Below are 16023 nucleotides of genomic sequence, written 5' to 3'. Positions count from 1 at the left end.
TATGATATCGTAAACAAAATTAGGGCCAAATCACAATTTTGCAATCACTGGTTACCTCATATGGTTAAAAGCTCCATATTTAGAGCAATCATCCCAAATCTGCTAATACATGTAATCATATGCTGCCACATTTGTCCTTAAGACTGATAGTCTTTTAATTCTTTTAAAAAGTAGCATTTATATGTTGAATATGTGTTATAAATGAAAAGAAACCACCAGCAAAAAGAATAAATGTATTGTTTTTAATGATGTGAGAGAACATTTAATGCAAAAACATAAGGTACAGTTTACAACAGCACTTTTAAAGAGTGAAAGTTCCAATGAGGTCTTATTAACACAACTGACAATCTGTGTAGACTAAATGTCCCTATTATTAGACTGTTTCCATTGGCTCTGCTCTCACTGTTTTCTTGACCACCTCAAAAGGAATTTTCTTGACTTCTGTCTTCAGAACAGCAGTAGTACCTTTCTTGTATCTATATGATCCTTGTCTATATTTGGAAAGAAAATTGAAATGAGTGATAGAACTTTTTTTCCTAATCTTTAAGTGGCAAATTTGCAGAGTAACATTGAAAAATAAAAAAAAAATGTATATGTATAGACATAACATCAATGAAATTATTAATTGTCATTCTTTGAGGGCATTTGCATTATAAATGGCACTGGCTTTCTCTGATCCAAATAGTACCTTGGCTTTAATTAATTTATGTACTAATAGTGTCCTAGACATTGATTTAGAAAGACTTAAAAACTTCTGAACAACAAGAGGCCCATGGGCCACATCGCTCACCTGAACAGCAGTTCCTTGTCAATTACATTTCGTAGCATATGCTTTTTCTATTTTAAACATTGAACCCCTTTCTGGGGACCCAGTTATGGTCCGAGGTTTATGGTTGGCTTGAACAACATAAATAGTAACATAGGAATGAAAATATGTAGCACTGCGGTGGGACCGCACGTACACAACCTGAAAAACTGAACGTAGAAGAGTTCCACTTCAAGAGGAATAACTCTCAGACTGTACAGAACATCAAGAAAGATAACTCTTGGTTCCACTACATTAGAGTTTACACAATTTGAGGATCCTTGCATAGTAATCTCACAAACTGTAGCATTATAGTTCTCGAGAAAAACTTTTTAAAAACATTTTCAATATATCTTTCTATGTTAAACTTTGAACCCCTCTTGGGGCCACAGTATTAGTCCAGTGCTAAAGTTTTTATTATTTGGAATCTACATTATTTAAGGATGCTTGCATAGTTATCTCACAAGCTGAAGCATTATAGTTCCCAAGAAAAAGATTTTTCAACATTTTCCCTCTTTATTTCTATGCTAAACTTTGAACACCTCTTGGGGCCCCAGTATTAGATAGAGGTCACGGCTTTTATAATTTTGAATCTACACTTTTTGAGGGTGCTTACGTAGTTATCTGACAAATTGATGCATTGTAGTTCTCGAAAAGAAGATTTTTAAACATTTTCCATATATACCGGTACTTCTACATTTAACTTTAAACCCATCTTGGGTCCCTAGTATTAGTCAAGGGGTCACTATTTTAAAACTGTCGAACCTTCATTATCCAAGGTTGTATGCATGATAGTAATCTCACAAATTGAAGCATTGTAGTTCTCGAGAAGAAGATTTTTTAACATGTTACCTTTATATTTCTATAATAAACTTTGACCCCATCTTGGGGCCCCAGTATTGGTCCGGGGTCACGATTTTACCAATTAGGAATCTACATAAGCGAAGGATGCATGCATAGAAATTCCACAAACTAAAACATTGTAGTTCTTGAGAAGAAAATTTTTTAAACTTTTCCTTTATGTTTTTTAAAATGTTTAAATTTTGAACCCCTCTTGGTGCCCATCAATTGTCCAGGAGTTACAATTTTTTGAATCTACATTATTTAAGGATGTACATGTATGCATAGTAATATCCCAAACAGTTGCACTATAGTTCTTGAGAAGAAGATTTTAAAACATTTTCCTATATATGTTAAAATCTAAACCCCTACTGGGGCCCCACTTTTTGTTCGGGGGTCACAATTTTTACAATCTTCACTATATATACAACCTTTTGTGTATGTATTGGCATTTTTGGTGAAGTGGTTCTTGAGAAGAAAATTTTTAAACATTTTTCATATGTAGTTATATGTTAAACTTTGAACCCCGCCTGGGGCTGTAGTTTTCGTCTGAGGGTCACGATTTCTACAATTTAGAATCTTCATTATACATACAAGCTTTTGTGTAAATATTGGCATTTCTGGTGCAGTGGTTCTTGAGAAGAAGATTTTTTAAACATTTTCCTATGTATTTCTATGTTAAACTTTGAACCCCGCCTGGGGCCCTAGTTTTGGTCTGAGGGTCACGATTTTTATAATTTAGAATCTTCACTATGTTTACAAGCTTTTGTGTAAATATTGGCATTTCTGGTGCAGTGGTTCTTGAGAAGAAGATTTTTAAAACATTTTCCTATGTATTTCTATGTTAAACTTTGAACCCCGCCTGGGGCCCCAGTTTTGGTCCGAGGGTCACGATTTTTACAATTTAGAATCTTCACTATATATACAAGCTTTTGTGTAAATATTGGCATTTCTGGTGCAGTGGTTCTTGAGAAGAAGATTTTTTAAACATTTTCCATATGTAGTTCTATGTTAAACTTTGAACCCCGCCTGGGGCCCCAGTTTTGGTCAGGGGGTCACGATTTTTATAATTTAGAATCTTCACTATGTTTACAAGCTTTTGTGTAAATATTGGCATTTCTGGTGCAGTGGTTCTTGAGAAGAAGATTTTTAAAACATTTTCCTATGTATTTCTATGTTAAACTTTGAACTCCGCCTGGGGCCCCAGTTTTGGTCCGAGGGTCACGATTTTTACAATTTAGAATCTTCACTATATATACAAGCTTTTGTGTAAATATTGGCATTTCTGGTGCAGTGGTTCTTGAGAAGAAGATTTTTTAAACATTTTCCATATGTAGTTCTATGTTAAACTTTGAACCCCGCCTGGGGCTGTAGTTTTCGTCTGAGGGTCACGATTTCTACAATTTAGAATCTTCATTATACATACAAGCTTTTATGTAAATATTGGCATTTCTGGTGCAGTGGTTCTTGAGAAGAAGATTTTTTAAACATTTTCCTATGTATTTCTATGTTAAACTTTGAACCCCGCCTGGGGCCCCAGTTTTGGTCCGAGGGTCACGATTTTTACAATTTGGAGTCTTCACTATATATACAAGCTTTTGTGTAAATATTGGCATTTCTGGTGCAGTGGTTCTTGAGAAGAAGATTTTTTAAACATGTTCCTATGTATTTCTATGTTAAACATTGAACCCCGCCTGGGGCCCCAGTTTTGGTCCGAGGGTCACAATTTTTATAATTTAGAATCTTCACTATGTTTACAAGCTTTTGTGTAAATATTGGCATTTCTGGTGCAGTGGTTCTTGAGAAGAAGACTTTTAAAACATTTTCCTATGTATTTCTATGTTAAACTTTGAACCCCGCCTGGGGCCCCAGTTTTGGTCCGAGGGTCACGATTTTTACAATTTAGAATCTTCACTATATATACAAGCTTTTATGTAAATATTGGCATTTCTGGTGCAGTGGTTCTTGAGAAGAAGATTTTTTAAACATTTTCCATATGTAGTTCTGTGTTAAACTTTGAACCCCGCCTGGGGCCCCAGTTTTGGTCCGAGGGTCACGATTTTTACAATTTAGAATCTTCACTATACATACAAGCTTTTGTGTAAATATTGGCATTTCTGGTGCAGTGGTTCTTGAGAAGAAGATTTTTTAAACATTTTCCTATGTATTTCTATGTTAAACTTTGAACCCCGCCTGGGGCCCCAGTTTTGGTCTGAGGGTCACGATTTTTACAATTTAGAGTCTTCACTATATATACAAGCTTTTGTGTAAATATTGGCATTTCTGGTGCAGTGGTTCTTGAGAAGAAGATTTTTTAAACATTTTCCATATGTATTTCTATGTTAAACATTGAACCCCGCCTGGGGCCCCAGTTTTGGTCCGAGGGTCACGATTTTTACAATTTAGAATCTTCACTATACATACAAGCTTTTGTGTAAATATTGGCATTTCTGGTGCAGTGGTTCTTGAGAAGAAGATTTTTTAAACATTTTCCTATGTATTTCTATGTTAAACTTTGAACCCCGCCTGGGGCCCCAGTTTTGGTCTGAGGGTCACGATTTTTACAATTTAGAGTCTTCACTATATATACAAGCTTTTGTGTAAATATTGGCATTTCTGGTGCAGTGGTTCTTGAGAAGAAGATTTTTTAAACATTTTCCTATGTATTTCTATGTTAAACATTGAACCCCGCCTGGGGCCCCAGTTTTGGTCCGAGGGTCACGATTTTTACAATTTAGAATCTTCACTATATATACAAGCTTTTGTGTAAATATTGGCATTTCTGGTGCAGTGGTTCTTGAGAAGAAGATTTTTTAAACATTTTCCTATGTATTTCTATGTTAAACTTTGAACCCCGCCTGGGGCCCCCGTTTTGGTCCGAGGGTCACGATTTTTACAATTTGGAGTCTTTACTATACATACAAGCTTTTGTGTAAATATTGGCATTTCTGGTGCAGTGGTTCTTGAGAAGAAGATTTTTAAAACATTTTCCTATGTATTTCTATGTTAAAATTTGAACCCCGCCTGGGGCCCCAGTTTTGGTCCGAGGGTCACGATTTTTACAATTTAGAATCTTCACTATATATACAAGCTTTTGTGTAAATATTGGCATTTCTGGTGCAGTGGTTCTTGAGAAGAAGATTTTTTAAACATGTTCCTATGTATTTCTATGTTAAACATTGAACCCCGCCTGGGGCCCCAGTTTTGGTCAGAGGGTCACAATTTTTATAATTTAGAATCTTCACTATGTTTACAAGCTTTTGTGTAAATATTGGCATTTCTGGTGCAGTGGTTCTTGAGAAGAAGATTTTTAAAACATTTTCCTATGTATTTCTTTGTTAAAATTTGAACCCCGCCTGGGGCCCCAGTTTTGGTCCGAGGGTCACGATTTTTACAATTTAGAATCTTCACTATATATTCAAGCTTTTATGTAAATATTGGCATTTCTGGTGCAGTGGTTCTTGAGAAGAAGATTTTTTAAACATTTTCCATATGTAGTTCTGTGTTAAACTTTGAACCCCGCCTGGGGCCCCAGTTTTGGTCAGGGGGTCACGATTTTTACAATTTCGAATCTTCACTATACATACAAGCTTTTGTGTAAATATTGGCATTTCTGGTGCAGTGGTTCTTGAGAAGAAGATTTTTTAAACATTTTCCTATGTATTTCTATGTTAAACTTTGAACCCCGCCTGGGGTCCCAGTTTTGGTCTGAGGGTCACGATTTTTACAATTTAGAGTCTTCACTATATATACAAGCTTTTGTGTAAATATTGGCATTTCTGGTGCAGTGGTTCTTGAGAAGAAGATTTTTTAAACATTTTCCTATGTATTTCTATGTTAAACATTGAACCCCGCCTGGGGCCCCAGTTTTGGTCCGAGGGTCACGATTTTTACAATTTAGAATCTTCACTATATATACAAGCTTTTGTGTAAATATTGGCATTTCTGGTGCAGTGGTTCTTGAGAAGAAGATTTTTTAAACATTTTCCTATGTATTTCTATGTTAAAATTTGAACCCCGCCTGGGGCCCCAGTTTTGGTCCGAGGGTCACGATTTTTACAATTTAGAATCTTCACTATATATACAAGCTTTTGTGTAAATATTGGCATTTCTGGTGCAGTGGTTCTTGAGAAGAAGATTTTTTAAACATTTTCCTATGTATTTCTATGTTAAACATTGAACCCCGCCTGGGGCCCCAGTTTTGGTCCGAGGGTCACGATTTTTACAATTTAGAATCTTCACTATATATACAAGCTTTTGTGTAAATATTGGCATTTCTGGTGCAGTGGTTCTTGAGAAGAAGATTTTTTAAACATTTTCCTATGTATTTCTATGTTAAACTTTGAACCCCGCCTGGGGCCCCAGTTTTGGTCCGAGGGTCACGATTTTTATAATTTAGAATCTTCACTATATATACAAGCTTTTGTGTAAATATTGGCATTTCTGGTGCAGTGGTTCTTGAGAAGAAGATTTTTTAAACATTTTCCTATGTATTTCTATGTTAAAATTTGAACCCCGCCTGGGGCCCCAGTTTTGGTCCGAGGGTCACGATTTTTACAATTTAGAATCTTCACTATATATACAAGCTTTTGTGTAAATATTGGCATTTCTGGTGCAGTGGTTCTTAAGAAGAAGATTTTTTAAACATTTTCCTATGTATTTCTATGTTAAAATTTGAACCCCGCCTGGGGCCCCAGTTTTGGTCCGAGGGTCACGATTTTTACAATTTAGAATCTTCACTATATATACAAGCTTTTGTGTAAATATTGGCAATTCTGGTGCAGTGGTTCTTGAGAAGAAGATTTTTAAAGACATGCACCCTATACTTACTGTTTCGCAATTATCTCCCTTTTGAAAAGGGCTGTGCCCTTCATTTTAACATTTTATAATCCCCTTTCCATAAGGATGCTTTGTACCAAATTTGGTTAAATTTGGCCTGGTGGTTTTTGAGAAGAAGTTGAAAATGTGAAAAGTTTACAGACGGACGGACAGATAGACAGACGGACGGACGACGGACAACGGGTGATGTCAGTAAAACGCTTGACTTAATAAAGAACATAATTGCATACATTGCGATGATTCAGATTTAATTATAACAATTGCAAATGGCCGCTGAATTTAGTTACAAGATGCTGTGTTTAGCTATGATTGCGACAGCAATGATTTTAGTTTTGGCATGTGAAGAAGAACATCATTTAATCTCAAATGCATATAGAAAAAGAGTTCCTTAACCTTGTACTATACTAAACATCCCATTATGCTTCAATACATGGCTTTCTCAAGCCTTATAGTTGTAGTGTTTCTTGAAGAACATAATAACTTATTTATGTCATTTAGTTTGAGCTAATGAATCTGATACATTCATAGCAAGGTAACTATTTATTTGCTTTAAACAGGCTTCTGGATTTGAATAAGAATTGCACATTCTTAAAATAGAAATAAAATACTGCATCCTTTATTTATAAAAAAAAAAAAAGGAAAAAAATATCACCGCCCAACCGCATCTGTTTTTGAAAGTGTTGGCCTGAGAACCAAGAGATTAATTTTTTTAAGGCCTAACAAGTTCCTAATAAATTACTGGGGTAAATAATGATTTCCATTAAAAATTTACCTCTGTCCTTTAAGATTAGCCTCGTCAAAAGGTCTAATATAATCCACTTTGTCTTTTGTGATGACACACACATCCACATTGCTTCCTGAGCCCAGATCGTTAAATATACCAGCTGCAATAGCATCTCGGACAAGTTTTTTCGCCTCCTCTTTCTGTAAAATATGCACTAGGTATATGTATACATTTCACTACATCTAGTTGTTCCCATTTGTATATAATAAAGCATTGATCCAAAGTTTTATCTTGTAACATAATCAATTACCACTTGAAATTCTCTTGGAATATTGCATACTAAAGTACTGAATCGTTCTCATAGTATTTTTATAATATAGCATTGGGTATTCACTAAAATTGAACATGTACTGTGTGTTTGATTGTTACATCTACTGGTAGCAAATGAAACCATGATACCTACCTCCATATTTGGCTTAAATCCCCTCTCAAAGACTGCCATAGCTGCTAGGGATCCAGAACCTAGAAAATATAAATAACTTTTAATAAACATGGGCATCAAATTATAAAATGTAATCTTACAAAATGTAATGAGTTGTAGGTGAAAGCAAATAAAATATTTTTATCATGTTTTGTTACTTCTATTTAGACAAGCACTAATCAACAAATAAGTTCAAAAACATACTAAAAGGACAAAAATGTTTTGCTCAATACTAATATTCTTGTACCAGTATGTTTGTTTACATGTAATGAATGTTGACTTATGAACATACCCATGGTAACATAGGGAAGTTTGTCAGTGGATCCATGTGGATATACACTATACAGATGTGGACCTGTGGAATCCACTCCACCAAGCACCAAAGCAGCACTGATGTGACCCTGGTACCTACACATTATAAAACAAAATTTCAGTATTAATTGAATATTTCAAAATGATGGTATAAGATTGTCAGGAAATACAAAGCTAACTCCAAGCCCAATTAAAAAATTTGTTAATAAAATTTATTTCCATGTTGAGAAATATGTTGACTGCAAGTTACATTTCATCACTTAATTGTATAGTAGTGAATAGATTTGGGTTTTTTTTAAACTTGTCCATACCTAAATAGCATCTGTTTAAGGAGTCTATTAGCTGTGCACACTCGAGGAGTTCTCCCTGTGTTCAGTCTGTGAAGTTCCAGCTGAGAAGAAATCATCTGTGTTGTCATTTCTGTGTCAGCTGCTGTTCCAGCTCCACAGCAACTGATTAAAAATAATTTGTTTATAATTGCAAATATTAGTAATGCGTGTGTAAAGTCAATGTCAGGAAATGAATAAAGAGACTTTCGAAAATTTATTTCTTTTTTAGGGTGCTCCTGTGATAAGTTCTCAGACACTTTGCTACAGGTATATTTATAAATGAAACTAGAGTATAATGGAAAGCTAGACACATTTCCAGTAACAAAGTTTACAGTGCTAGCTTATTTTAAATAATGGTATAGGGATTTTTTCAAATTAAATCTTGTCAAAAGGAAGATGTATTTTTCTGTTTAATATTGAACATGTAATGATACATTCAAACCCATTCCACTCACTATATATTATCAGAAATGAAGTGAATTTTGCTGCAGTTTTTGTCTGCCACAACAGTGTCCTCTGTAGCTCGTGTATCAGCTCCAAGCACAACCCCATCCTACAGAACACAAAAAATATTTTATATTGCTTTGTAACAAATGCATATTGCATGTTTATTAAATTTTCCTCAAATAAAGACAAGTGAAAACATTGCACATAGTAATTTTTATCTATACATGTGAATCTTATTCATAAAATGATCACAATGATTGATTAAATTCAAAGATAAATATAAAGTACCAGTAAGTAAAATTTGACAAGCCATTAAATAGTAAAATGTACAGTGCTAATAGAATTAATTTACTTGTAAACATTTTTTAAATATCAATTTAAATTTCATTACAGTAACTGAAACATTAACTTGTTACCCACAACTTTTACAGTTAAAAGAATATTGACTGAATTATAATGGAAGTCACATTATAATACATGTATATTTTTTTACCTTGTAAACAAGTCCAACAATAGTTGTTCCAGTTTTATAAGCGGTGGGTGCCTTTATTCCTTTTTGTTCAAAAAACTGGTTTCTGGAATGAAGTGGCATATCAGATAAGAAAGTAGATCATTTAATCATCAATCGTATAATTCATTAATTTAATCATATCGAGAGATTTTTTCCATAGAAACAACAGTCAAATCGCCCTGAAACAGCTATAATACTATAAATCACTATCTAGATCTTCAGGCACGACACATCAGCAACTTCTCCCTACTTTCTCTTGCAAGTTGTTTATTGGGTAAAAAGAAAGGTATCTAAGACATGCTCATTGTTGTGAACATTTCAAATGACTTTGTAAACTTATCTTCACAAGTCAAGAGTTTCCGAATTGCCCTGCTCTACATAAATGTACAGCAGTGTAATTTTTATGCAGTGTGGAAGATCAGAAACTCATGACTTGAGAAAATAATGTAATTGTGAACCATGTGCATTAAAAGTAGTAAAATGATGGGAGAAATAATGACGAACCAGACTGGGATTCAAACACAGGCCCCCTGAATCTCTAGTCAGGTGCTCTACCAACTGAGCTATCTGGCCCCAGTATTCAAAACCGGTCTGACCGTCACACTCCTCTCCCTTTAAATAATCTTTGTTCCCGATGATCACCCCAGGTTCTTCCCCTGGCAGGAGTTACCCTGTCAGTTCCAGGAGTTTGCATGGCACCAAATGTAACAGATGAGAGAAATAATGATGGATATAACAGGATTTGAACTAGGGCTCCCTGAATCTCTAGTCAGGTGCATTACAAACTGAGCTATCTGGCGCCGGAATTCAAATCCAGTCTGACTGTCACACATTAAACGGTAACAAATATTTAAGACAGTTCTAGATGAATACCAATGTACTTGAATACCAAGATTTCATGAATTGTGAACTTACTTAGTGAAAATCGACTTTGTATAAAGAAGTGGTATTAGAACATTATCTGTGTGTCAGAAAAAGAACAGCATCACTATCGGGATAGTTTACCTCTGCAATTGAGTTATATCTACTTCAATAGTAATTTATACCCTTATAAACTGCATACATTATTATTGTAAATTTTTCATATATATCCAAACAAAAGAACTCTGCTTAGACAATTTCTAATCACAAAAAACTGCATAGTCATAACCATTATCGGTCTTCATTCCAACTAACAATGTCAGTATTTGATAGTTTAATTAAGGTTAATACGAATAAACTGTTTAAATGAAAAATTACAACAACCAACAATAAACATTATGCTTACCGACAACAATTTTCAAAAGAAAATCCACCTCTCGGCGTTTCGGCAAGCAATGTCGACGCCATGTTTCTTCTTTGTATTAACTCGTTCACGAAATATTCGTAGAAAGCAATGCAAAATGCACATACATAGCTGCATGGGATTTCGATATTTACATAAGACCACTTATGAATAATGTTCAATTATAGACAAAACAGTTGACAATTTAGTTGCTTTAAAAAAATATCAAACATGGGTATAAATGAAATTATTACGATATCAAAAAAAAACCCCGTGCAATTGGGAGAAAAAAACCGGGCAATTTTCGTATCTCACAACTGAAATATTATAAACGCATAAATTTCGCGATCCATTGCAAATATCTGTTTATATTAATGTGTCATTTTGGCAAATTAGCGCGTAATGTTATGTAACTAAACGCATAAATTTTGCGATGTAACGCGAATAAATGCACTGTTAAACTTTAGAAATATATTAGCGACTATATTTCAAGTTATACCATGGGATACTATTTTCAATATAAGGCATAGGCGTCGGAACTCAACCGGGGGGGGGGGCTTTTTTTGCAAACCATTTTACCTAACCATTAGGTAGATAGCATCATGGAGGGCTCAGCCCCCCCCCCCTCCACCCACCGGATTAGAAATTTCATGATTTGGGAACATTTATTTTTTTTTGGTAGGTAAGATATTTATTTTTGGAACTATATAAGGTATACTCCCCCCCCTTCCCCACACAGATTAGGATTTGGGAATTAGTTTTTTGTTTTGTTTTTTTTACCCTTGTCAAGATATCTGAGGATTAGTCTAGCCCCCCCCCCCCCCCCCCCCACTTTCAATTTGCTTCCGACGCCACTGTAAGGCAATTTTGTCGTTAAAGAATACAAATTTCGCATTCGATGGTTCGATAGGACACCATGACAGTATCATGAAGATAAATTTGACATTTGATTTTCTTCCTTTATATATATATATATACACTGAAAAAAAAAAAAAATATATATATATATATATATATATATATATATATATATATATATATATATATATATATATATATATATATATATATATATATATATATATATATATATATATATATATATATATATATATATATATATATTCCAGTGAAAACAAGACTTGTGTTTTTTTAAAGAGGTTTTCTGATTCATTTTTTTTTTTGGTCAAATGAGATGGGATTGATAATGCATATGAAAATTGTAACGAAAAAAAAACCCACCCGAGTAACCGAGTATGCGATCGGAAAAGTAATATATAAGAATAATTACATGTATGTAACAGTTAAATGGCCAAACTTTGATTTTTTTTAAAGGAACATTAAGGAGATATAACTACGTTTAGAGATATATAAAAATATTAGCACAATTTAAATCCCCACCCCCAAAACAACATTTTATAATATATACTTCAAAACAATTTTGTAAATTGTAAACGGGATTTAAAAGCCTAATCTTGAAACGATATTTAAAGGAAATTCAAACAAATATCATGATTATGAATAAATCCATATATTTTTTTTACCAGTGTATAATTTATAATAATAATGCAATGAATAATTTTTGCAAATGATAATTTAACCAGACATTTTAAAGGTGCTGCGTCAAAAAAGCTTGGTTAGGGTATAATTGACATCAATAAAATAAAATCAGTGCGATCCAAATTATGGTCTTTTAAACTTTAACATTAATTTAATTATTTAAATCGATTTCATTTACATAATTCACACAATAGTAGAGTATTAATATTTTCAAAGAATATTTATAAACACAATGTTTCCATAAGAAAAACATTTATTTGAACATTGGTATCAATTTGTAAGTTTCAGGTCACCAAAATGTGCTTAATGACCCATTCGTGAAGTTTGACAGTACACCAGACTTAGTACATGTCATTTATTGGTGACAATACAGGCACGTAGCATCGTTTTTGATAGGGGGGGGGAGACTTATCCAAAAAAAATTTGACTAGCGAAAAAAAGGGGTTACTTTCCAAAACCCTTACAATCCTAATCCTTGGAGGGGGGGTGTTAACCATTGACTTCAATTTCACTGATTTCCTTATTTTCAATTCAGTTTTTTACATGGTCCCATAAAAGTGGGGGGGGGGGGAACTCCGCGTGAATTCAATATATGTTTGTAAATTTAAGAAAAATCTTTGTTGCGCAAAAAAATGGGGGGGGGGCCTTTTTCTGAATTAGGATCGGGTTCGAAATTCTGATAATTACCAATAGGAAAACAACATGCTTTCATGTAGATGTAATTATTGAATCAATATAATTCTATAGTTAAAGTGTATTTTTAACCATTTTCCCTCTTTGAAATGTCGACAGCTGACAGGTAATATAGGCATTTTTTTACGCAACTCGTACATACAGAATTTAATCAAACTCGTGGGTATAGAATTTTATCATTTCATTGCATCACATGCAACATGGTTTAATAGTAGACAGGCAACAATGGTTTATTAAAAGCACATGGGGTTAAGATAATAGATCTATGATATACTATACTTATTTCGTCAATAATAGGTCACTTTCAAGTTATGTTTTTGTCATTGTTTGCAGCAAGTGTGAATTGTGTGGCAAGGTTCAGTGGAAATACAAATGTCCTCGATGTGACAAGAAAACTTGTTGCCTTGCCTGTGTTAAACAACATAAAGTAGAAACTAATTGTAATGGTATACGAGACAAGACAGCTTTTGTGAAGATGAAAGCCATGACAGATATGCACCTCTTGAGTGGTATGATGTGTCTCTAGGATTTTTGAATTTTAGCAACTTTTATTATAATCATTTTCTTTGTGTAACACCACAGTGCTATTTTTAATGCAGATTATCGAATGCTGGAAGATGTAGATCGTTCTATTGACAATCACAGCAGGGATCCCCTGAGACGGTCTGGTGTAAATAAAGTTGTTAACAATGTAAGATAATTGTTCGTGCTGTTGAATGATTTCAATTATGAGGTAAAAAAGAATATTGAGATAAGCACTCATTTATTTTGTATAAACTTAATAATCTACTTGTATATTTGGATGTACTATATGCAATGACATTTCTTTATTTTAGATGAAAAAGATAGCAGAAAAGAAAGGATTAAAAGTAAAGTTTCTTCCATATCCAATGTCAAAAAGGAAAAACAATACCACAAGATTAACCAATTACAGGTGACACATATTTGAATTAGTTTCAGTCTCTCAGTTAAAAAAATGGATTGTATGAGCAAAGTTAAACAAAGTTTAATGACAGAACTTTTTTTTATCATATTTTACTATAATATATTCATGTGATATTCATATAATTTTCTTTAGGACGGGAGATTTTCTGTGGCATGTGGAGCTGATCTTTCCTCACTCAGATATAAAGTACACAGAAAAGAGGTATGTGAAAAAAATTGTTTAATCTACCATAAGTGTTGATATCTAATGCTTATTTGACAACATTTGTACTGGTACTTTTTAGAGTACATGAAGACACCTGCCTTGGTGACATGCTGAAGACATTCCTACACCCTACAGAGTCTGATCCTGTAAAAAGACAGATGTTGAAGTCTTACAGTAGGACTCCAGTGGAAGACTGTAAAGTTTTAATGCAGGAAGAAGGACTGCCTGCCAATATCAAGAGGTCTGCGTTACCAAGTTTTATTTTAACAAGAATAATTCATTATGAAAATCAGTTATTGTTTTAGTTAAACAGTCTGTTCATGAAGTTGTCAGTTTGAATATTTTGATTGATTTGGTTGAATCAATAAGCTATTACAGTTCCAAGGGAACTGTAAAACTCCAAAAGAATTTTGGAACATTAAAGACAAACACTTTTACTCAAATTGTCATTATCTTGTCCCATATTGTCTCTTAAAGACCGAGAATATATGTAAAGTGCACATAACTTTGAAAAATATCATAATAGATGAATGAAGGTAAAACTAGACAGATCACATCAAAGCAGCATCTTGAATTTTAAATTGACACTCACTGAAAAGTATGTCATCTTTAGGTTTTTTATTTGCCAGTTCAATTTGGACAGATCACAAGTTTCTGCATCAATTCCAGTGTTGTGTTTTCCTTCATTCCAGATATCATCAGTTAGATCAGAAAAAATCATTGTGTGAGAATCTTCAAGGGAAAAATTTTATTGAGTACCCAACACTCCATATTGTTCTCCCGGACAGAGATGACCAATACCCACTGTCGACCCCAAAATGATTAGATGTGAAAGTGAAAAGGAACTGATACATGTACACATGTAATACATGCACCATCAATTGACAGATGTGCATTTTAAGATGTGATATTACATAGGGCTTTAAAAGTTAAAAATTTGCAAACAAGATTTGAATCTAAAACAGATACATTCAGATAGTTACTAGAATTGAAAACAAAAATCAATGCATTTATTCTTACCTTTTCTTCACTAAACAAAGAAGTATTGTTTTGAATCAGAGATAATCAAATGTGGAATATCGATTTTTTCTCTCTGTTTTTAATCTTTACTTTGAGAACATAGATAGATATAGTGGAACATAAAGTTAGTTTCACAAAAGATTGCAAGATAATTAATTGATCTATCCATGTACATAAGCCTCAACCTTTTATGCTGTTTATATGATACTGTTTTATTACATGAATTCATTAATACATGTTTAATTTTTATAATAATCATTGATTTGTTAAAAAATAAATGTTGCAAGCTAAAAATGAGCATTGACTTTTTGTCAAAGTTTAAGATAGAATGTCTATAGGTTCATCATTCAATGCACTTTATGAGTATAAAGTGTGCGTTTGTGGAATATATTCCCCACGTTTGCAGTGTATTTTCCCATGTGGACAGACGTATGTTCAATGATGGGGGGTAGTTTGCTTGCATGTGATTGACGTCTTCTTAATGGCTTAATTCCCAGACATTTGACAGCAATACAGTGAACTTATCGGCCCAAAATATCAAATTATTTGAACAGCCCAGCACTAGCATAAAGTACTCTGATAACAACATGTATATTCGTAAAGGGTGCACAATTAACGCAACGTCCATATTGAACAGGAACAAAGGAAATTAAAGAGCGTCAAATTGTAGATATAAACTGATAGGGGTTTGACATAGATCAACCTTCGCCGGGGAAATGGGCGTCGTTCCCTCGGTATCCATGGAAGCGCGACCATAGCAACGGGGAGTCGGGTAAATGATATAAATGTATCAAGTTAGATATGATAAAACGGTCCATTGTTTTATGACAATGGGTTTTTAAAGTGAGGTCATTAACAAGTTGGAGCCATCGGTGCATAGTATTCTGGTGTCGAATAATTCATACCTTGTCGGGTTTTCAATTTGTAATAAAAAAACATATTTGGTTTATTTAAAGGGAAACAATGGTTTTAAGTTTGACTTTATATTATTGTACATTTGTAGATAACGCTTCTTGCACCGAGTAAAATTCCTTTTAGGAACTGTCTC

The 16023-nt window shown here is 33.7% G+C and overlaps 2 protein-coding genes across 2 annotated transcripts; one reads left to right on the top strand and one right to left on the bottom strand.

Annotated features, from left to right (window-relative positions):
* Positions 1 to 223: 223 nt before the first annotated feature.
* Positions 224 to 10650, bottom strand: LOC128157223 (proteasome subunit beta type-7-like). The gene is made up of 8 exons (XM_052819677.1): positions 10556 to 10650; positions 9271 to 9352; positions 8786 to 8883; positions 8313 to 8453; positions 7982 to 8097; positions 7672 to 7730; positions 7257 to 7408; positions 224 to 491 (listed from the first exon to the last, which is right to left on the bottom strand). Exons 1-8 carry the CDS (start codon positions 10615 to 10617, stop codon positions 374 to 376), a joined length of 828 nt encoding a protein of 275 aa, XP_052675637.1. The 5' UTR covers positions 10618 to 10650; the 3' UTR covers positions 224 to 373.
* A 2131-nt stretch (positions 10651 to 12781) lies between these two features.
* LOC128155446 (box C/D snoRNA protein 1-like) lies at positions 12782 to 15272 on the top strand. Its single transcript, XM_052817148.1, has 7 exons — positions 12782 to 12911; positions 13139 to 13314; positions 13405 to 13496; positions 13642 to 13739; positions 13884 to 13952; positions 14035 to 14196; positions 14648 to 15272. Exons 1-7 carry the CDS (start codon positions 12895 to 12897, stop codon positions 14775 to 14777), a joined length of 744 nt encoding a protein of 247 aa, XP_052673108.1. The 5' UTR covers positions 12782 to 12894; the 3' UTR covers positions 14778 to 15272.
* Positions 15273 to 16023: the final 751 nt, after the last annotated feature.

The sequence above is a fragment of the Crassostrea angulata genome, chromosome 7, assembly GCF_025612915.1.
Source record: "Crassostrea angulata isolate pt1a10 chromosome 7, ASM2561291v2, whole genome shotgun sequence".
Classification (NCBI taxonomy): domain Eukaryota; kingdom Metazoa; phylum Mollusca; class Bivalvia; order Ostreida; family Ostreidae; genus Magallana; species Magallana angulata.
Note: the sequence above shows the minus strand (reverse complement) of the source record. Positions and strands in the feature narration are given on the sequence as shown.